Raw genomic sequence first — 23,628 nt, 5'->3', positions numbered from 1 at the left:
ACCGGCTGAATAAGTCTCCTAAAACCTGGGGGGGCTGAGGGCAGCTTTGGAGGGGGTGCCAAGCACCCCTCGGCACTGAATACTCTAAACTGGAACAAATTGCAAAACGCAATGAAAAAGGATCACTGCATTTTCAGCACACTGAATTTTCTTTCCATCATCAAATAAAAAACATATACATTGAACTTGTAAACTAAAAGATAACGCTGCCTCCTAGTCCCTGTGTCTTTGAACGAGACTGTGCTCTGCACACAACATACGGATCAAGTGCCTCCTTTGGTTACTTTTTCCCCCAAATAAAACCTGCTTAAAATAACCCTGATTAATTCAAATTGGGCTCAGCGTAGTTTGTAAACAAACATTAAATAAAGCTTAAAACAGACAGAAATACTGCTATCTTACACAGCTCACCTAAGTTGCCATGTAGGTGAAGCAACTTTTCTCCTCAGCATTTAAAACCCTGAATACTGGAGACTTTCAAACATAAAAATACGTCTACCTATAAACAGTGAAACTGTCCACACAAACAGAGCGGCACACGGAAAACAAACTGCATCGTTAACCTGATCTTGCAGTCTTCTTTTCAGTGTTAATAGTTTTTTATACTTTCCCATTATTCAGCTTAAATTTGGTTTTGAACAGATTGTAAAGGGCTGTGTTTCTGTAAATTAGTGAAGTAAAAAACCCTAAACCTGCCCATGCTCCTTCCCTTCTTTCCTAACCGATATTATGTTTTGCTAAACCACTTCTTACAGCTCCCACGTTTTGTCATCCTACAGTGAGTTATAAAGGCCAAGAAGCCGAGATGTTTGAAGAAAACCCATCTCTTCTCTAGCAGAATGTTAATGATGCCGCAAACTTAGGGGATAAAAAACCCCAAAGCAATAAAAAGCCGGACTTTTCACCCTGCTCACCACTGTGCCCTGTGTCTGGGAGCTATCAGGGACTTCACACGAGGGTGTGTAGGGCAGCAATGCCTGTTTAATTGACAAGATGCCCTCTTTGCCGGCAGTGGGGCAGGACCCGCTGGGGGCATCGACCCTATGCTGAGCGTTGCAGGGAGCAGCTCACCCCAGGCTGTGCTCATGCCGTGTCCTGGCAGCACCGGGCACTTTCCAGGGCAGGAAACCCAGTGCAGACCATTTGCCTGAATGAGCGAGTGGCAGAGCCAGGATAGAATCATAGAATCATTAAGGTTGGAAAAGACCTCTAAGATCATCGAGTCCAACCGTCAACCCAACACCACCATGCCCACTAAACCATGTCCCTAAGTGCCGCATCCACACGTCTTTTAAATACTTCCAGGGACGGTGACTCAACCACTTCCCTGGGCAGCCTGTTCCAATGTTTAACCACTCTTTCAGTAAAGACATTTTTCTTTGGATGGATCCGGGCATCCTACCTGCTCTGCCCACGCGATCTCCTACCTGTTCCCCACCCTGCACTGCCAACACGGGACCTCCTTTTGCACATCAGGAGACCAGAGGGATGCGCCGAAGCCTGCCAAAGAGGTGAAATAACCCCTCCTGCCACCTCGGCGCTGCTCCCGTTGCATGCAGGAGCGATCCTCGAAGTACAAAGGCTTCATACCTTTCCCCAAGACAGCACAGCCAAGAGTCAATTTAATGTCTTGTGTGACAGAGCAGAGGCAAAACCCAGCAAATACGGCTGTCAGCTCTCGTTTCTTATGTCATGATGCACTCCAGGGGGAAGGGGTGCACCCAGGCACAGAATGGCCGTGCGGCCCTGAGGCACTGGCAGCACCCAGAGTGGCTCGGCTGCGGTCAAAGCAGGGCTGGTCCTAAGGGCGAGCAGCCCTGGGTGCTGCAGAAGGGCATTTCAGTGACCCCAGCCATGTCCAGCTATGCCAGTTTGGACACAGGGAAACCCCTGGGAGATGCAGCATGCCTGGGAGCGGCTCTGCATGCCTTTCCCCAGGTCCTTCCCACAGGATGGGGTTCTCCATCGCAGCATCTGCTGCAAAGATGGACTAGGTCATGTCGTCTCCCAACTGTGGGGCTGCACATGGATCTCTGAAAGGACTTTTTGTAGGATTTCCATCAGCACTGGGAGGCCTGGTTGAGCCCTGGGTCACTGTGAGGGAAGGCAGTGAGCTAGTGATCTAATCGCACCCAAAGATACGGGGATCCAGCCTGCAAAACCCCTCCTGGCACACTGAAACAGATTTCAGAAGAATGTCACTTGTTCAGAGAAACAACCCAAAAGCCAGTTAGAAAACATGCCTCTTCCCAGCAAACCCTGCTCTCTGCTCTGGAAGAGGTTCCAGTTACCTGAGATAGAGCACCACTTCACGTACGTAAGCAGTGTTTTATGATGAAAAATAAACGTCCAAGTGCTGCTTCTGAGTAACCGCCATGCTGGCGCAAGACTGCCGAAGCGACCTTGGGGGCCCATTTACTTACATCAGTGACACTGATTTTAGTGGGGGCTCTGCTGTGAAAACCTGGGGGCCATCCTCAGAAGAGAAACTAGCCTAGACGTGGGAAGGACAGAATTGCATGGGGAGTCCTTTGAGGAATATATCCTTGCGACAGCTTTATTGGCATCCCAAACCAAATATATGTTGAAAATCAAGCAGGACCAATGTAGGTATTAAACCCTGTTGGCTGAAGCTTAAAATAACTTCCCATCCTACCTTCCTGCTACTAGGAAAAGGTATTTTGCAGCTCTCCCAAACCCAACTGGGACAGCTTGTTACCACGTTTCATGACACTCCTGCCAGTTTGGCAACAGAAGATATTTTTAAAGCTCTGCCTCCTGGAGTCAAGCGATCATGAGAAAAATTTCAATTTTCATTAAAAAAATAAAGTAGGAAAGATCTAATCATAATAGTAGGGGGGGAAAGCTTGAAAGCATGAATCCTAAAGGCTTTGAAACTCTAAGGCAAATAGCAAGCTTGCTAACTTTCATGATTTCTGAAAACCTCAGAATTTGGTCTGCCTTTTGTGCACTGCAGGAGCACTCCCTGCTTCCACATCTGGGAATCTCAGGAGTCCTGCTTTTTTCCTTAATGAAATTTTTGCTCCTTCCTGCTAGGATTCATGTTCCCAAAAGGAAAAAATTACAGTTCTAGTCTAGATGACTTCAGCTTTAGATTAAAAACAAATGCAACGATTTTATCGCTAACAGAGGAAGCCGAACGTGCCTTCCACCCTGCGTTCTCCAGCCTCAGCTGCTGAAAAGATTAATCCCACTGCACTGTTCAAACACTCCTGCTTTCCGTCTTAACCTCTAAAGTTCTCCGTAATTCAAGCAAGGATCATTCTTCCAGGGGATCATCTGAAGTTTGCACCGTGACTCACAAAAGATGAGGTACATTGGCAGCTCTGCTGCTGACCTTGGGCCAATCACTTACACTGGTGAAGGCTTTCCCCATCTATAAACGGGGATAATCTACCTTACCAATGACATTTTTCATGAATATTTTTGAGGTTGACAGACTTTACGTTGAAGCGGAGGGCATAGAAAAGCTTGTGCGTACTTTGAAATACGGACTTAAACGCATCGCTGTGGGCTCGCCGCACTCTTGTACTCATCCATGAGCAACAATTTGGCTAGACAGACCCTTGGTCTGACGCAGTATGCCTGGTTTTGCAACTTCAGCTCTCAAATCCTCTTGTGCCTGTGCTGAGAAGGAGCTGGGCTGCGCTGGGGCAAGGGAAGGCTGCACCTAAAGCGTTAATTGTGTCCTCTGACCCAACACCACCACCCCAAGCCAGATCCTCTCTGCTTCACTGACCTGCTTGCTCAAACCGCAACGATGGTGTGCTGCAGGCGACAGTAAGGTGGAAGAGGCAAACTGGGGGTGACACTGTTTTTTCCCAGTGACTTATTAAATGTCATATTTAGTTGATTTAGACAATGCTGCAAAGGTTCCTACTTTAGCCCAGTCCACAGTCACCTGTAAGTAGGGTGTTTGCTACGTTTTAGACACAAGTGACTTTCCCAAAAACGCTCTCCTGCCTGAAATGCTTGACCTCCATTGCCGCAGATAGCAGCTGAGATACCACTAATGGAAAAACGGCGCTCTCTTCCCCAGCTTTTCCAATGTGCACCGGACACAAATGCACAGATGTACCTCCCTCCCAGGGCAAATATCTCTTTTTTCACAAAAGAAACTTCAAAACTCTAGTTTTCTCACAGTTTCACCTTATCTCCCCAGTCTTCCCTGCTCAGGATGGGTGGCTGCCACCCCTGTGAAGCTCCTGTGGGGCTTTCCACAGAGCAGAGATGGGACTTCAGTTCCCTGGCAGCTTGTCAGCTCTGCCGCTCACTTGGATTTCAAGAAGTCTCTCCAGGCTCCTGTCCTGGCCTCCTCAGCAATTAGGGGCTGTGGCTTGGCACAGATGGGGGGTTTGGGATACCAGCCTGAATTACTGCAGCCAACGCCACTTTTTTTTAAAAAAGAATAAATAATAACAGCTGTTCGGCAATCATCAACAACCCTACAATAATAAATCAGCCTTCAGTGCCTTTTTAAACACCTCTGCAATGCAAAAAAGCATGGGCTCTGAAATAATACGGTACTGTGTGGGTCTCCCCCACACCATTAAAAAGGTCCAGCATGCCAAACAATGAAGGCTGCCCTGAGAACCATTTCAAAGGCTTTGCATTAAGAATTAATTAAAAGAAACCAAGAAAAACTACAGGGAGAAAAAAATTCAAGTTGCATAATGCTAGTCCTAAGTGATGTTTCACACTGAAAGGCCACCCTACATGTGGAGAAGAACTGGCTTTCCATGAGGCTCACAGTCCTATTTCAAAATTCAACCCTAATTAGGAAGTCATGACCAGCTCCTGCATAACACAATAATTTGCAGAAGCAGATAAAAGTAAATTATCAAATAAAAAAAACCCCTTTTGCCTAAGGACCCAGTTCTGGGAGCCAGAGAGAGCTGATCATTTCATTGTGCTAGTTAATATTATATGTGATTTATATAAAATCTGTAGAAATGTGATGTATCAATTTGCAGCTATACCCAAATGGTGCATAAAATCACCAAATGGCACCGTTCCAACATTAGCTGACCTGCAATTATTATATATTTAGACTGCTGAATGCATACACTGTATATAGAGGACATTTTACTTGAATAGGCACTGAGGGCTGATAGTCTCATAATAATCAGAAAGCATGATAAAACAAACATTTTACCAGCCATCTGGATTATTAATCTCCTTCCAGTGGATATTCACAAGGACAAAACTAGCAGATAATGTGCCATCCTGGATTCTAGCTCACAATTAAATAATGTGGCAGATTAGTGATACAGGCAGATCCTTCCAGAGAGCTGTTGCCATTCCACTGAATCTCTGCTCACCAGCGACTTTATAACAAATACCAGTGTGAGCAGCCCAACCTTCACCAAAATCTGGTCCCAGATAGTGGTAGTACAGTGTCATTAGCCCTGCAACAACTGCAAGGGAGTGCAGGAGACTCCAAGAGCCCTACAGAAATACGCTGCAGCACAGAGCCTCGGGACTGTTTCAGCCACCTTGCCACGCTGCCCTGCTCAGGAGAGCTGCTCCGTGAGCCGCAGGGTTTGCCCCCTCTCCTTTCTTCCGTAAGCTGGTGGTTGGCTAGTGCTGTACCCTTGTTTTCAGTCACATGCGTGTATTATATGCGTGCTCTGTTGGACTCTATACTGGATTAAAAAGATAGCTTGCTTATTTGCAATAAAGTAGGGCTCATGGTACAGAGCTTTGCATAAGTAAAACAACATCAGTCTCTGCGTGTCAATCCAGTGATCTGGGCACAGCCTCTCTCTGCCCTCAGGAGAAAGCACAGACTGTCCTGGGCTCTACAAATGCCCAGGAGCAGATGTTTCTCTCTTCCCTGCCTTCAGAGAGGAGACGAAGACCTGGCAGGCCGCAAGAGGCACAGGGATGCTGCCTGTCCTCCCAGCAGCTGCCCCAGCCAGCCCCAGCCTCGCTGCCCTTCTGTGGGCAGGCTGCAGGCACAGGGGAGGTGCGGGACTGTGGTTGGGATGCTGTTCACTGGGAAACACAGACCATCTTCTCCCTGTATCCTCTTCCAGTATGAGGAATAGGACGTTTGGCAGTAGAAGGAAAGGCAGTTGAAGCAAGTTGTTTTTCCCTCCTGGGGTCCTACCACTATTTTCTCCCACAGCCTGAATTTTTCCTTCTGTAAACTGGCTCCAGCCTCACCGTCCTTCGCTTCCCTCCAGTTCACAGGCTCTTTGATATCTTCTCTTTCCCTCCTGCAACTCCCCAGCTTCAGCAAACCCACTTCCAGCTCTTCCTTCCCCTCTAAAACTCTCCATTCCCAGCCCCAGAAGTTCTCTTTACCCAAGGTGAGAAATACTCTTCACTTGTTTCTGGAAAAGAAGAAAACAGCATACTCTATGGGGACAGCTTCAGACTCTGTATCCATGAAAGGTGAATAAAAATGGCTCCAAAGAACGCCCTGTGCTTCCTCCCTCTGTTTCCTGCAGTCTAAATGCACAGACTCCCATGGGCTGCACCTCCACCATGTAGCATGCAGCAAAAGTTGCGTGGACACTGCAGTAAACTGGATGTGCTACACTATATCCACCAAAATACTGAGTGTTAGGGCTGAGCCCTCCCCATTTCCTAAAAACCAAAGCCCCCCGCTGCGTGATGCTACATGTGACGCACAACAGGGAAGAGCGAAAGCTCAGCTGCTCCAGCAGCTCATTGCAGAAAACCTGCCAGGCCAAGGAAGCCACTGCTTCATTCAGGGGAGGGATCTTTCTTCATGACCAGTTTTGGCAGAGGACAGGGAAGGGGCTGCGAAGATTTGTGCCTACTTTGCCTGATTCAAAGAATGGCCTCAAAACACTGTTTTTGCACCTGCAAGCCAGCTTGTCCGAGGAAGGGCCCAAGTGCCGGCATTTGAACCTTTGGGGATCTGGCGGATGCTGAGCTGTCTGAGTGGCATGAGTTGTCACGTTAACGGCAGCTGCAATTAGCACAGGCAGCACTTGCATCCTAAAATGCTGCTTGACTTTAAAAAACAAAACACAACAAAACACAATTTGTCTGCAGTGCATCCTGTCGCTGTGGAACGCTGCTCGCGCTGTGTGTGATACCTCCACCAGAAGCTATTTTTATGCTGGATTTGCCACGGGAGAATAAAATCTCCTTTACAAGGCACTGACTGCAGCAGACACTGCAGCACATACCGTTTTGTTTGTCCAACAGGTGAATGCTACTTCAGCACCATCCTCTTTTCCCTGGAAAATCTCACCTAGATGCCACTGCGATTGGCACTAAGTAAATGCTAATGCCACGACTGCAGCGGACGGAGAAGCAGGTGAGTGACGTGCTGTTGTATCAAGATCCCTACACAGACAATGAGATTTTAAAGGGGAATAAAGGCAGACAGGGCAGCAAGATGTGGCTGGCTCTTGGAACGACACCTGCAATAGAGAGCACAGCCACAACTCCTATGAACAAAAGTTAAGCCCACCTACCCAATAAAGCGTACGAGCTGCTAGGCACTCTGACAGGACTCGGGTTCAGAGTCTCCTACTAAACTGCCTTAAAAGCTTACACCAATTTATCTAGCACTTCTCCTTTAGCAGCAGAAAATAAAGTGGGTCAAAGGCAGCTTTTCAGCAGGAAAATCAATCTAAAATTACAACACTTGGGGAAACCTAGGCAATGATGAGAGAGAACAAGGAGCATTGCTGCACTGCATTTTCTCCTGTGTAAGAGGTACAGGCCACAAAGCATTTATACACCATCTTTGCTCAAGCCTTCGGAGGACCATTACCCTTCATTTCTGCACAACAACTCAACAGTCACTAGGCACTACAAGAAATTGTAGTAAAACCTCCTCAACCCCAGATTTGCTCTTTGGCTTAGCTTAGTAAATATAAGGATGGAAGAGTCACCGCTGTTGAGGTGCGAAGAAATGTATTCTGGAAACTCAGTCTGCCTCTTGGTATCCAAAGAGATTAAGGAGAGCTTTATAACAAAATAAATCCCCTTCTCTGCCCAGGACGGGTGCATTCCGCCATGTCTCTACGGAAAGATTTCACAGCACTAAACATCCATAAGCTTTCATTTTTTTATTTCTTTTTCAGTGGAAATATGTCAGAGCCCAAACACGATGCCATTTGATTTCCTGTGTCTGGAGTGTTTGAATCTCACCCGGGCCATTTTGGAGACTTGATGCTGGGCTCTGCAATCAAAACTTTGTTTTGAGACTTACTGTGTTTTCTAAAGGAGACCTTAAGGTACGACAATTGCTCCATTTGCAGTGCTGGAGTATTATTCTGTGCTGTAAATTCCTCCCTACAAACACTAAGCCTATTTTTTTGAGTGGATGTGGACGCTGGATGTGCTGGTGTGCAAAAACTCATTTGTACCACATCACGTAAAGACAGCCCAAGGCTATGCCATCCACAAAGGAGAGAAGAGCAACAAGTAGCATCACCACTACAAGCATATGAAATCCTGTTTAAAATTCCTGCTGCTTTTTTCCAATTGTACCTCCCACCCTTTCAGACCCCTAAAAGTTGACAGGACATTCAAAGACACTGTGCAGCTAATCACAAGACTGACGGTTGCACCCTGTGGCTGTCCAGCTACAATACAACATAGACACCACCTTTGTCTGTCCTAAACGCAGCTCATTATTCAGCCTTAAACCTAGTTCTGGAGTTCTCATCCGCCTCTCTAATGACTTACGGGTTTTCATAACTTTCTCCCTGAACGCAGCAGGAAACCATTCACCATTGCTTACTAGCTCCAAATCTTACTTCTCCTATGTTGTGCTTTTTCTCTTCCCCAAAAAGCATCGCTTTATCATCCAGTTTCTCCTGGAAAATTCCTGTGCTCCCAAAACTCTGTGGCTTTCCTCTCTCCACCTTTCTTCTAGCCAATTCTCAAGCTACTAAGAGGATAACTGCAGGTGTTATGCATGGAGACAATTCCTGTACGTGCAGGCAATTCAAGTGCAGTTTTTGTTTGCAACCCCCCAACTATGCATGTAAAAGAGGCCAAGGGAATCAGCAGGTTACTGTTTTCCTCTGCACTTGCAAATGTGAATTTTTCCTGCTATGAGATTTTGTGAGTGCCAAATGCTTTGCCAAAGATTTTCATATGATCTGGCTGGAGGGCAAGAAGCGTCAGACGTCTCATTGCAAACTAGGTTTCCAGCCCAGTTTTGTCCTCAGAAGCGATCCAAATGACTTTTAGAGGAATCTGACTTTGCAGTGATCTTCTGCTGCACCCCCTGTTCGTACCTACAAGAGCCCTGCAGTCTAAAATATCCTGAAATTAATCCGATTTAGTTTTATACCTGTCTGGTCTGTCCTGTCATCCCTTACTTCAACTGCTTTTCATCCTCCGCTATGCAACATGTTGTTCCCTTTTCCTCCTGTACTTGCATAAGAGAAATACAGATCTAAAGGAAAGCAATTATTTTGCAAGTAAAACTAGAACCACCCAGGCTAAATCAGGCAGTTTTCTGGCATCGTCTTAAAAAAGCGGGGCTCAAAGTACAACAGAGAAAAAACCCAGCCTCCTAATTATGAAAGAGCGATCAGCTGAATAAGAAATACAAGAAAAAAAATGGAGAGAAGAGCAAAGTGAAGTGTGTTTGGGTTAAACGGTCCTTGACAGGACCCTGAAGGAGCATAAACCTGCCGCAATGGTCCTGCAAGCAAAAAAGGGGTTACAGGCACCTTCTCTAAAGGCCCCAAAGGCTTTGCAGGCATCTGGTTCAAATTACTTACCAAGAAAGACAGAGAGTGAAGGGGGCGGGGGGGAATATGCAAGAATAGAAATGAAGAGGCAAGCAAGCGACCTCAGCTAACAGAGGAGAGGAGAACATGACAGCCCAAATGGCAGTTGTTTTCTCAGCACAGGACAACCAGCGAGTGGGCTGCCTCGTGGCAGCACACTGAGAAGTGCTGCGTGGAGAAGGCAGCTCTGTTTTGTAAACCCGAGTGGCAAATTTTCCTCTTCAGCCTCCCTTGCAGAGCTGCGGACAAACTGTGCCAGAACTCCGCTTGCATATTTTTTGAAATGCCTGGTACTTATTTTTAAATATTAATTATCATTCATGGCAGCAAAACCATGCAGTTTCCCCCTTTGGGAGCGCATCGTTTGGTCCCAGGGCAGGTGTCTGGTCCCAGCCCGCGCTAAACAAGTGTCTCACAGATGGAATAACTGAGCCGACCTCTTGCAGAGCTGATGGAAGGATTGATTGTGTTGGAGTAAAGTCAAGCCGCGGGGTTGTGGCATTAGACAGAATGGGCAAGAAACTTGCCTGGTAAGGCCATCATGATCCTAAGCACCAAGGTTTGTTCCAGGATGTTGTTCAGACATTTGTGTACAACAGTCTGAGATTCATTGATTCCTCTCCTTTGTTTTTCCCAGTTTCTAAAATCATCCTCCCAGCCTTTGAAAAGTGTAGGGAGAGATGGGAGGGTCAGCCAAGTCAAACGATCCAAGGTTTTGGGCCTTAGAGTAAATGGGCTGGCTTGTTTAGTTGTTTGGTGTGGTTTTTTAGAAAACAGGATAGCACAAAACAAGACTGTCATTAAACCTACCACAAACAGTATGTTTACAACATCACACACAAAAGGATATTAAATCTTTTCCCCTGAATCGCAAAACAAACAGCACTGGTCAATGCACTGAAAAGTTAAACTGGCCCAGAATATTTCAGTCTCCAAATTAAACAAAAATAAACAGACAGACAGATTTTTCTAATTCAGCCTTTCCAGCCAGCAACACAGATGAGATGTGCTCGTGACACAGGTGAGGATATTTTCTGCAATAAGATTATCATTTTGATCACACCTGATGCAAATCCACTTTCCAAACTTGTTCTCTCCACTGGCTGCGGGGGTCGGACTCACGGTGTCCTATTCAACAAAATACTAAACACTACTTGTGATTCTGGGCCAGAATAACAGCATAAGCTTTTTCACGCAGGCAGCCCAGGCTCCAGTTCCAGCCACTGATCTCTCGCTCTTAGCACTGGCCAGACCGAGGAGAGACAGAAGAGCTGCATCATGTGTCCCACAGGGGAAGAAAAAACCCTGTGCGCTGGGGAGGCAGAAGCGAGCAAAGGTCTGGGTTCCCTTATCGGTGGTCATTGTACATCACTAGGAAACACCAGGTCATACATTTTAACCCAATTTTCCTAATCCATGTGGCTATTTCCCAGATGAAGGGATACAATCAAACAGGGATAGTGATGATGCAGGGTTGCCCAAAGGAGGGAGGGTTCAGAGGGAGGGTAAAGACAGGCAGAGAACCAAAGCAAACATGGCATCTCCTTGGGATGCGGCATGGTCTTCAGTGTGCATTTCAGAGAGAACAGTCTTCCCCTTGACTGCCACGGAGCTTGTCAAATTGCCTGGGAGGCTCAGAGGAAAGAGTTATCTTTCACACAATTTTACAAGGCAAAAGAAATCTTCATTTTTTGAACCATACCTCCTAAGCTTCTAAAGGAATTAAATCTCTGATCTCACCTATCGACCCCTGCGCAGAAGGGAGAGGAGAAGGAAGCGCACAAGGTCAAAGCCGACGTCTTGACTCCCCGAGGAAGGCTCGAGAGCGCCCAAATAATGTGGCAGGAGCCGACAATAGCAAAAAGGGCATCTTCTTGTCCCTTTGCTTTCTTAGCACATACTGAGCAAAGAAAATTAAGTGCTCAAATCCTTCTTATTTGTGAAAGGCCAGATCACCACTGGAGGTGGCTGGGTACAGCAAAACCTGCTTCAGCAGAAAAACAGAGACGAGCAAAATGGTTCCTTGTCCCCTTAAAAAAAAATAACCAGAGCTGGTCACGGACTAATTAGTGAAGTAATTTTACATCCAAAACTGCTGAAGAGTCAAAACGCAGCACTGCTTTTGGAAAGGGGAGGGCTGATACCTCCCTGTGCGACACGCAGACCAGAAAGCTCTTCCGAATGCAGGTCGCTTGTAGCCGGCGTGAACTTTTAGGCCCCACCAAATCATCTACGCGTAGCCCGCATGATACTTAACTGGTTTTCCAAAGAACTGCTTAAGGAGAGAGGCTACAAGATGTTGAGACACACAGAAAAGGCCACTCCATATCCCAAGAACATAAAAAGCAAAGCCAATACCTATTCCAGCCTCCCTCTACCCCACTCTCATTTCTTGTGAAACTTTCTTTGCTCCCCATTTTTCAGACAGAGAACAGACACACTGGAAATAAGCAGCAATGATAACAAACACAGTAACCAGTTCAGTTCATTGACCGTTCCGAGCAGTGTCGGCAGTGATTCATTGTAGCGGTAAAAAGAAGAAAGTCACTCACCCTCACGAAGCTGGCGGGAAACCATCCTTCTTCATCATCGATCTGACCCCACCACCAGTCCTTGTTGGAAGCATCCAGGACCTTGATAACGTCTCCTGCTTTAAACGCCAACTCCCGGTTGGCCATGGTGACGTGATCCCATACTGCCTCAGCACTTACAATAGAACCACCACTGATCAGCTTTGAAAACAGAAAACCAGCAGTCAATAAAAGCTCGGTTCCCCGACGCAAGCACATGCACAGCAGCAGCACAGAAAAAAGCGCTCAGCCAAAGTAAAACAATTTTCCTCCATTCCAATCCATAACAATTTCACCCTCACGTGATGTAATCCAGCCTGCGACCATTTCTACAGACCGCCCTTCTGCTCCTAACCATGCCACGCAAGCGAGCACCGCGTGTGGATGTTCAGCACCTCTCAGGTCCTGGCCCCACGCATGGGAAAAGCAACAACCTCCCCTGCCACCGCCACCGCCACCACCACGCCGTATTTATGAGCATGCACATCTGTCGGGGTACATGGCTTTCAGGTACAATTCGGTTAGCATAATGTATAGCTGGGACTTCCCAAAAATGGCAAAACCAAGCGATGGTGTCCTGCAAAGGAATTTTCGTTTCAGAGCAAGTTTGCTCAGTTAAAGGATCAAAAGTCAGCTCGAGGCTCAGAAGGCTTTCCATGCAAATCCAAGCAAAGTTTGCAAACGTATTTAGAAGAACACTTTTTTTTAAAAACTGAGAGTTCAGTATTTGTTTAGTGCTGGTGATGTACTGACATCCCTTGCTTTTGAAATCTTCAAGCTACGCAGTAGATAAGAAGGGCACCGTGGCACCCTGCTGACCTGTTTCAGACCCAACCTGGAGCGCAGCCCAGCTCCACGGCACATTCAAACCTCGCTCTGCCCACAAGAAACCTGCCGGCGTTGGCTGCTGTGACAGCCTTCGGGGTGCAGATACCTGCCCACTAGAAACTGGACTGAGGCCAGACTTGCGTCCGACAGGACCTACTGAACGTCTCTCCACGTAGAGCAGATGGTTGCCTTAGAGCTGGACCAGCACCACGGCAAGGACCTAACCGGTTCTCATTTTCGTTGTGAGCCACCTAGTTTTACATATATAAAACTCCTGCTTAATGCTTGTGGGAAGGACTCATCCGAACACTGATGCTTGTGCATCCACAAGACAAATCATCCATCCATGCCTGGGACACCCGCTGCTCCTCAGAATGATAGTCATGTATTTTTTTAACAGAATAATAAATTGTGTTTATCTTTCATCCACTGCAGGAATTCTGCACTGAACAGTAAGACTGCCCTAGCAAATACAGACTTTACCCATATGCTTATTAGCTTGTCAGAGCCACCCTGAACCTTGTTCATTAATTCTGCCGTCTGAGACGCACTGAATATGCACTTGGGCTCGCCTCCAAATCAGAATTTCAGCTCACAAAGAGCTCAGCGCTGCAACCATTACAGACCTTCCACATGGCAACACTTTAACAGCCACAGATACCCTTTCAATTTAGGCAAGCAATACAAAGCATAAAGACAATAACCCGTCGCAGCGGTTATGTAAGTGCCGAAGCACTGGGAATGGTTAGAGTGCTCTTAACGGCTCTTTTATAAGTTTGGCTTACCAAAATGCCTGCTAATAACTACCTGCACAGTAAGAACTTGCAGTAAGCCTTCTAGCACTGCTGCAGGGTTCTCAGCATAAACATATAAGAGCATTCAAGTCCCTACAGGCAATTCAGTCAACAGATTAAAGGACCTGATTTACTGTTTTCCTTGAACTGACTTTCCTTTAAGAAATCAAGCTCCTTAGGTTTGTGACAATTACAGTTGCAGTTTCAGCTCTTCAATTATCAGAGCCAGTTGTACGTAAAGCAGCAAGATCTAAGAGAGCCTAACTTGACACTTAGTGCCTTTCATCCTCAAAGCCAAGATGTATCTAGTCAGCGGACCTCTTGTTTCTGCAGTAGATAAAGTAAAACAATGTTCTTCCTACTTCGATTTTGACAAATCGTCCTTTCTAGTCCAAAATCAGCTGTAAAAGAAGCATGGCTTGTCTGTATATCATATAGGGGATTTCCACACACGAGCCTCACAAGATCACCTGATAGCAGACAGAAAAAAAGGCGCGGGTTAATAGCAAGCTCTCGTTGAAGAGTCAAGCAATGGAGCTAATCGATGTGCAGAACTTATCGCAGAGGGTGTCTACTGTATTAGTGTGGATTTCTCTCACGTTTGGGCATTTGGCACAGAGCTGCAAGGAGCTAGGCACCAGAGGACCCCATCCAAACTAGTGGCAGCTGAAGCCAGATGGGTAAGGGCCCTCAGTTCCCCCCAGCTCTGGGCCCTCACTTAGCAAAGTAGGGTAGCTACATCTGGAAAAATAAGAGTTATAAAGATTGATTTCTGTTTCCAGTGCAACAACTGAATGCTCAGCCCAGGTAGTGATATGTTTCAGTGCGTCCTCACAACACCTCGCATCGCTCTCAATCAAGATTTCTAGATGCTTTCATAAATATGAATCAGTTTAAACCACAAAGAACCCCAGAACAGATCTGGAAGGAATGAAGACTTCGCAGCTGAAGAAAACCCCCTTAATACATTCAAGACCAGTTAACAGTCATCTGTTCTTCTGCCAGGACTGAGCTCTTCTCCTCCCCCAGTGTTTCCCCTTTGCCGTATTTATGGACACTGTCCCTCCTCGCCCCAGCCTGTGGTTTCCCAGGTTAAGCAAGCTCTGCTCTTTCAGCCTTGTCCTGGCAGACGGCTCTTCCTTCCCCTGAGCATTTCACCAGCCCTTTTCGGCATCTAGATATTTTGCCCGCATCTTTCTTGAACACAGATGACCAGAACTGTAAACTCTATTCCCAAAGAGACCTTACCAGAGATCTGTGAAACAGCAGGAAATATTTATTACAGTGTCACAGAAATCTTGCAGTAATACATAAGATCTCCCCCTTTTTCCCATGGCTACCTCCCACCAGTGGCTCATGGTGATCTTGCATTTAGCTTATCTAAATAAAAGAGGTAGCGTACATTCTCTTTGTCTAGAAAATCAGTTTTCTTGTCACAAAATAAATCAGGTTGGCCTGACACTTGTTCCTTTTGTCAATGCCAGTGGGTATTTTAGTCCATTTTTCACTGATGATGAACCAGGAACGGAGCTATTACGCAGAAGCTGTGTTTCTGCTTTTTCTGCTTCAGCTGACATAGACTTTGCTGTCACTTCACACACAGGCAGTTCTGGGCACAAACTGCCACAGAAACGTCACTGAAACCAAACTTCAGAGGGATTGTGTTTTAGAGCTTCCTAGCCTACTTTGCAAAAGTGCATTTCCGAGCCTGAGGCACAAAATCCCAGCTCCAAGGAGCTTGGCCAGTGGCAAGGGCTGGCAGGGACTTGCAGAGGGCCAGAAAAGCAGGGGGGTGTGCTCGGCCTTTTTCTGCCGTTAACGCAGAGATCTGGAAGATGCTTTCAGTGGATGTCAGGAGCCGAGGTGGCTTTGCAAGGTGTTTCTTGATACTCAAGGAGAAAGGCTGCAAGTTCTTGGTTTTCACCGTCTAGTGCCAGCAGACAGAAGAAAGGCCCTTTAGCTGGTCCTTTCCAGCCCCTGGCACATATCACTAGCCCAAGAAAGGGATCCACATGCCAGGAAGCCTGCAAGCAAGCCTTGGCCTTCCAAAATACAAATACAGTTCAGCCTGTAAAAAAAGGACAGCAACGGGATGGCAGAATTCGAGTTCCAGCCATTGCATGTGCTGGGTCCATTGAGAGAAGGTCAGAGCCTAAAATTAAAGATCCAGTTTAATTTATTTTGCAAGACATCTTGCTGCATCTGTGGAGCCGTCTGACTCTTTCAGGGCAGGGTTACAGAGACAGATCCTGACATCTGCAGCAGCAAGAGATGATGAACTAGAGAAAGGTCAGGATAAAATGTTATTTTCTGAGAGAATTCAACATAGGAGCTCTTCGCTCCAGAAAGTTCACGTCTCTTGGTTTCAAATCTGGGTCTTAGCACTGTGGTCAGACATACTCAGCCAAAGACCTTGAAAGGGACTTAGCTCCCGTAATTTTAGATGCCTACCACACAGCATCTGAGACAGTCATCTGGACTCCTTTATAACCAGTGAAGAGAAAGAGACACATCTGGAGTGTGATTCACCTCGGCTATTTCAGTTGCGTACCTTCGAGTGAGGTGAATCATGCCCTAGAAATTACTACTTCTCTGTGTTTAATTGGGTGATGCAGAAGTTTACATTTCCAACATCTTACGCTCATCCCATTTACAATTTGGCCATCACTAAAAAGGGGTAACAAAGAACTGGATTTAACAACGATAATCACAATAGGAATAGTCAAATATTAAATCACACTCCCTCAGACACAGCAGCTTCTCAGTATGCGAAGGTGGTTGTAAATGAAATTATGTTCTCCGTGCCCATCGGAAGAATTCACAAAATCCCAGCCTTGTAAATTTACAATAATGAAGACTTAGATATTTGGGAAAAATGTCCTACTCATAAGAAGGGGGAGGTAGCTAGAAGAAATGCAATAGGTGATAATATACATTTGGTTTTGACATACCCTGGATACTGCTTGTCTTCCAGGTGAACGTCCTAGTTCCCACTAAAATCAATTATTCTTGTCAGTTGGTTGTTCAAACTAAAGAGCCCAAAGAGAAGAGTTCCTCGACGCTTTTACCATGTAACATCAGTGCAGGAGAAATGCCCAAGAGCATTTCTTAACAACAGACCTGAGAATAATTTTTACTGTTTTACGGGAGACTTCAGAGGACTGCCAACCGCTTTCTGTCTGGGGTGAAGAAAAAACTTTCTCAGCGCGCAGAAGACCAGATTAACTATCGGGATGCTGGGCATGGACTAGGGACCAGAGACACTGTTCAGCATGGGTCCTTCTTCACCTCCTAGCAAACACCTGGTCATGGCTGAAGATAAGTACCAGGCTAGGCAGATGAGGGGCCACTTCTATGTCCCAGCACCACAAATAAATTTACTTAATGAGGAAGAGAAAAAGGGAATAAAGACAATGCTCCTTCTAATTATATGCACAGCTGACACGTTTCTGGAACACACACTAAGAGCAAGAACATGGGCTATTATCACTGTATCACCAGGATCGCATCAGCCTTTCCAGGGATTTTGACTACAGGTTTCCAAAGCGCTCTGTAAACCTCCAATAATTCAGTCACAAACCCTCACTCTGAAGACGCTTATTTAAGACACTCCTAACACCCATGTACAACAGGTGAATGCTTTCACAATAGCAAGTAAAGTCAGTGGAAAGGAATTAAACCATTCCTACTTAAGGTCTATGTGGACTTTCCTTTCTCTTCTAGTCTGGTGTTATTTCCAGGATGGAACGTGGCCACTGGAAATACTGAGTTACATTAGAGGTGCTGCCAAAATAAAATGACAACAACAACAAACAGTAAAAAAGGGTTTCAGAGGACTCTGCAAGTCACCACCTCCGGGATGCAGTGCCGTCAGCGCGTGCCAGCTGAGGGCTCCTGACCCTGGCACACCATGGCATGCCATGGCAGGGATGTTGGAGGCTGTACCACAGCAAACATGCCGTGGTACATCGTTGCAAAACCTCTGCTGAGCTCACCTAGTGTGATTGTCCTCACTAGTGTCGGGAAAGCTCAGAAATGCCCATCTGGCAAATGATCCCAACTGTCTCCTCCTTCCCTCGTGCTTTCCAAAGGCCTCAGCCAAGGGGGAGGGATTGTCATTAATGCCACGGGGGCAGCTTCCAAGGAAAATAAGAGAGGAGCTCAAATGTGGTAGTTTGACTCTGGAATTTGCAAGTTTTTTTTCTGGCCATGGCTTTGTGGCACTGCTATCAAGACAAAATAACTCTCCCTGCCAAAGTAAGCAGGAAAATAAAAATAGAAGGAATAACAGGAACAACACCCTGTTACATGACAGGGCGGAATCACTCTGCCTAACCCCATTACTAGAGCAAGCCTGGAGCAAACCAGTATGACCCAAAGGAGAGGAGGGGAAAGGGGATGCCATGAAAGACCCTCCTGCAGCAGCCGGTCCCACACACCTTGTCACTCCCTATCTCACAGTCTATATCTATAGCACATCCTGATCAAAAAACCCCAGGATCATGGCTAGGATGTTTTTTTTAAAGTACATTTCAGAACGTGACCTCTAAACCAATGTTTACAACTTCTTCCAGGCTACTGCAGGGTTTAAATCTACCAGCCACGAACTGGCTGTGTCACTGCAAAGGAACTTTGCTCCCGCTCTACAAGATGGGGCAGCTTGGAAGAAGAGTTTGGGGAACGGGTGAGCCTCTGCCTCTGATCCATCTGCTGCATTTTCCCTGACTTTGCTCACTTCCAAAGCCACGACGCACAGTTGGAGGCCAACATCTGCTCCTTCTCAGCAACTGCCCGCAGTGAGGCAGCCGAGTATGAAATATGTTTTAATGAAATCAGCCACTATTGCAAAATTTTGCTAAGTATTCCCAACTAATCAACACTTACTGGCTTCTTATGGGCCAACTTGAAAAAGAAATCAGGGACTTACTGGTCCCTGGAGACTGAAATGGGCACAAAATAGCAAAAATCTTTTCAGGGGGGTGATTTGGTTTGAGGCTAGGCCACACAAATCACTATTACCTATCCATACCTCATCCAGGGATAGTCATCGTTAGCTCACGAGATTCTGCACTGAGTTTCCAGCACAAAGTTTCTCACTAGTCCAAAATTCACTTAATGAAGAGCCGCCTTCCCAAAAAACCCCAAAGGAATCTACCATAGATGACCATCTCCTTAGAAAATTCAAAGTACCTACAAAGTTTCTAGGACCATGGCCTCTGAGTAATATGAATAATCTTAAGGCAGGGATATATTTCTCTATTAGATCTTTTATTAATGCATCCATAGAGTTATAACAGTAAAAAAAAAAAAAAAAAAGAAAAAAAAGCTCTGGGTAGTTCCCTTTCAAATCAGCATTACATAAACTATGTACTCCTCCACAGGAGCGGGACAGCAGGAACAGGGAGCAGGCTGTGAAGGGGAGATGGAGAAACGTGGTGAGACTACGCCATTTGTTCAAATTGTTCGTGTACAGACATGCCCTTTATTCAGACAACATAAAAGCACTGTAAAATAACAATAGCATTTCCCATTGTATTCAACAGGCCCTTCCATAATGGCAGCAGCCAAAACATCTTCAAACAAGAATATACAGAGAGCTGGCATTCAGAGTAACGAAATCAATGCTCAAAGTAACCCCAGCAGAACAGGAGACACACTATCTGCAAACCCCCAGCCAAATGAGAATACCACTTTGCTTCCCGTGTTCCCAGAAGAAAGGCACCTCATGCTGCTTTACCCTCCTGTGTTTTAATTGCATTGCTCCTTCACGAGCAGTAACGCTTACAACACAGATTGATAGGGCTGTTAATCATGGGGCCATTTATTGCAACAGCAATGCCGTCATCTTAAAGATTTCCCAAGGAGGGCATTTATAGCCCTGCTGAGATCCACTCGTACGCCTCCCCCATGAAAACCACATTTACAGTACGAGCACGGGAGCGGTTTGATGGGGCGCTCACCTGAGCCGCGCAGAGAACAGAAGCTGCTGCCCATGTTTCAGTCCAACATTTCACTGGTTTTCACAACTAGGGCAGGTTCACTCAGTTGACAGAGCAGACAAAAAGGAAGCATACAAGAAAATGTCACCCCACCCCATCATGTTGTACTTTTGCTCTTGTACCATCTCCCAATAGTCCCTTTGATTGTGTATTTATTTTTAAACCTCTCGTCAGAAATTATACAAACTGAATAATGCCAAATCATAGTGAATTCGCCGCATGGCTCATTCACAAAACAAATGGGAGGGCATTTCCACTTGATTTGCTTATTCTCTGAAGAGGTGCAATCACACAAAGGTTAAGCACGAGGCAAAGAATTTCCCTTTCTGCTTTCAAGCCCTTTGATGAATTTGACTAATGGCTGGATTTCAGCTGAAAGAGGCTGATTGGAGTGAGAGAGCCTCCGATATCCCCATACTCTGGAAAGTCTGTCACACTTGGTTGGAAGCTTTATATATATCTATATCTATATCTATATATATATCTCTCTAAAGGTGGAGAATCAGTACAGACTTAAAGGTTCATTAGGACTGAGTTATCTTTTTCATTGATTTAAGTTTTCTTGAAAAGACATTGCCTGGCACACGTGAAATCACCTGGCCTCACATAGGGCACAGTAGTAGACTCCAGGGTATGGTGTTAGTCTTACTCTCCACCTTATTATGGTTATTGTCCATGTCATTCCTATTAATAATAATAGCTGCAACACAGAGCTGCGTACGGTAACTGGAGAGCTGAGAGTGCCTATAAAACCAAGGCAGCAATGAGGAAAAGGCCTAGTAACAAGACAGAGTTACCGCAATAAAGCACTGCCCATGCTCTGGAGCACGGCGAGCCCTCCGCTTTGATGGTGCATATGTCACCGTAATTGCTTTCCAATCCCTTTTGCATACTGGGCACATTAAGCCTCCCCTTGCCTGATGACATCTCTTTCATGTAGAGTAATTACGAATAACCACTAACCATAATCTTTTAACTCAGATAAATTATGAGATCAGTTCTGGGACTCAAAGTTTAAACTGCTCCAGGGAAAACAGCACCTTTTGTCAAACACAGCGAGAGCAGCTCACGGCGCCTTACTGACTTGGGGCCAACACAGGCTGTCAGCATGAATCCCTCATTACAGCACAGGGAAAACAAACGTCTAAATACTCTTCAAGATCTAAACCTAAAATACCCGCGCAAATCCCAGTCTTCTGACCCCAGAACGGACTCCTCACATTCCTAAATGAAGGCTGTAACTACCTCAAAGACCTAGAGTTGTACTGGAAATCCTTCCTGTGATCAGAGGGCCAAAGCTGTGCTTTGATTTATGCCCAGCTTAATCGTACTGGGCTGAGCCTGCAATATGCTGTATGGGTGGGAGAAGCGGTCAGGATTACCAAGCAATGTTTCCAGCGCTAATAAAGCATCAGCCCAGCCCCGCTGCTCGCTGCGACAGCAAACATTGTGCCAGATAACATCGAAGCATTGTGTACAGACCACTGCAGGACTCGGGAAAAGATTGATGCATTTATCTCTCAATTCCCCAAGATGCAGAATAACGCAGATAAGCAAAACGGATATTACAAAAGATATATAAATTAGGCTCTGGGAATGTACAGCGAGGGGCAAGAGGCTGCTGTGGAGTGCTGAGCCCTGAGCTAAGGGACCCAGCGAGGAGGTACAGCACTCAGCTGCACGGAGATCATCCTGAGCATCCCTATGCCCATGGTGTAGCTAATCCGCAACATCGAGATCCATTCATGGATAACCAAGACTTGACTGGAAATGTCAGGAATGCCAAATCTAGACTCATTTTACCCAAGAAGCCTGTCCTTACTGAAACAGGAAAGCAAAAGACTTCTCCCCCATGGAGCAGACTGGCTGACTGTAGGCAAACTGAGTTCATCTGAGCAAGTGAATAGTTTTTGCCGGGAGGGAAGATAAAATTGTAATTGCTCTAAGGAAGGCAAGAGCGCTTGATGGTTTAGAGATTATTTATTTTAAAACGTACATCACCTGTTACTCTGGGGCATGGGAGTTTCCAAAGCAAAAAGAAATTAAGGAGCAAATTACACAAATTACTCCCAGTGGATTGCATTATTTAACATAACACAGCTACTCACAATGGCAACAGCACACAGATCTGCTCATCCCAGACGTGGGGTCTTTACCCCTGAAGCTGCAGGAGAGCTGCCATCAGCCACCACAAAGCTGGTGACGCACAGCTAAGCCTTCCCAGCTCTACTTAGCGGGGGGTAACGGCACACAGACACACAGCTGCACACCCACCGGCATGTACACCAGGACTACCACGTGTAGCAACTTCACTTATCTAGAATCAGGCATTCATAGTGAAATGAATAAAGTGACAGGACCAGAACTAATGAAAGCATAAGTAGATACTTTGTCCTATAAAAGATGACACAGTTGGCCAGGGTCTAAAAATCATGAAAGGAAATTAATTCCAATGTAGGGCTGTTAATACAAAACAGAAACATTATTCCTGGATGGCCAAATACAAGGAACAAACAGCAAGAGCCCCTTCATGATATCAATCACTGCAATGTGTTTTTAAATACCTTTTAAAAATTAAGCAGATGCCTGGATTATGCCACGTTAAATCATAACGTATTAAAACACATCTTCAGTAATAGACTTAATAATGCACAATTCCCATATATTGGTATTGTAGTATGGTGCCAAAATGATAATATCAAAAAAAAGGAGAGAGATTTTTAGTAAGTGATGAGAACTTGGAACTTAAAAAGTAGTCACTGTTATTACTGCAAATCAGTGCCCAGGCTGGATTAAAGTCCAGATGAATGTATTACACTGATTACACTCACTGCTCAGGCTCCCTATTTGCTGTTCTGATCTCTTGATTTCTTAGCGTAAGTCACTGCAGCTCACATCTAATCCAGCCAAGGAGTGGCTTGTTGGCAGATGAGCACAAAGAGGGGAATGCCATCTACAAATTGTTTTGCAGATCTGAGCTTACAGAAAAGTTTAATTAAATGCAAGCTCAAAGTGAGCAATGGTTGGAGAAACAACACATGACCCCCAGAAACCACCCCTGGCTTCGGGTGACTTTGCAGGGGCAGTAACAGCCCCGGCTCAGCCGGCTGACTGCCAGCCAAGCCAGTGGAAAGCGGAGCCTGTCCAGCTGCTCTTGTGCAAACCAAGAGCCATCCAGTGAAAATCCCATTGCTTCCGTCTCAGGCAGCAAGAGGAAAAACCAGGATGAGCACCCAGAATAAGAAATGGCCAAAGCCTCTGGCCCCTAAATTATGATCTTCAAGAGAATTATTTCAGCAAAAACGCAAGTCTTCCTCACGTCTTTCAGTATTGCGGCACCTGAACCAAAAAGCAGCGAGAGGCATCCTGAGCTCAAAGGAAACACCCGGGCGACCAGAAACAGCCTCTGCTAGCCACCACCCCACGCGCGCAATCAATAACACAACACAACACAACAAAGGCAGCAAGACAGAGCTCGAGTCGTTATAGCAACCACATCTTGCATTTACATCTCACCTTTCATCCGTGTGGACTCCCGAGAGGGCAGACAGGCAGGACTTAAAAGTAAGCGACGTAAAGCAGCTTCTCCCCTTGAGACGCTTGTTGAGCCAAACCCCGTGGTGTCCTCTGGCTCTCCAAGCCCTGAGCTCGCAGCCCAGGGTCGGCACAGCGCCCTGGC

The 23,628-nt window shown here is 46.0% G+C and overlaps 1 protein-coding gene across 1 annotated transcript in view; it reads right to left on the bottom strand.

Moving 5' to 3' along the window:
• The window catches only part of ARHGEF9 (Cdc42 guanine nucleotide exchange factor 9), a 197,446-nt gene that overhangs the window by 58,096 nt on the left and 115,722 nt on the right, over positions 1 to 23,628 (bottom strand). Inside the window, exon 4 of the mRNA XM_009273424.2 lies at positions 12,311 to 12,490. Coding sequence (XP_009271699.2) covers positions 12,311 to 12,490 — 180 coding nt within the window. The remainder of the gene's footprint in view (positions 1 to 12,310; positions 12,491 to 23,628) is intronic.

Source organism: Aptenodytes forsteri, unplaced genomic scaffold (assembly GCF_000699145.1).
Source record: "Aptenodytes forsteri isolate BGI_AS27 unplaced genomic scaffold, ASM69914v1 Scaffold191, whole genome shotgun sequence".
In the NCBI taxonomy this organism is placed as follows: Eukaryota; Metazoa; Chordata; class Aves; order Sphenisciformes; family Spheniscidae; genus Aptenodytes; species Aptenodytes forsteri.
The sequence above is the reverse complement of the archived record's forward strand: the minus strand, read 5'-3'. Positions and strand labels throughout refer to the sequence as shown.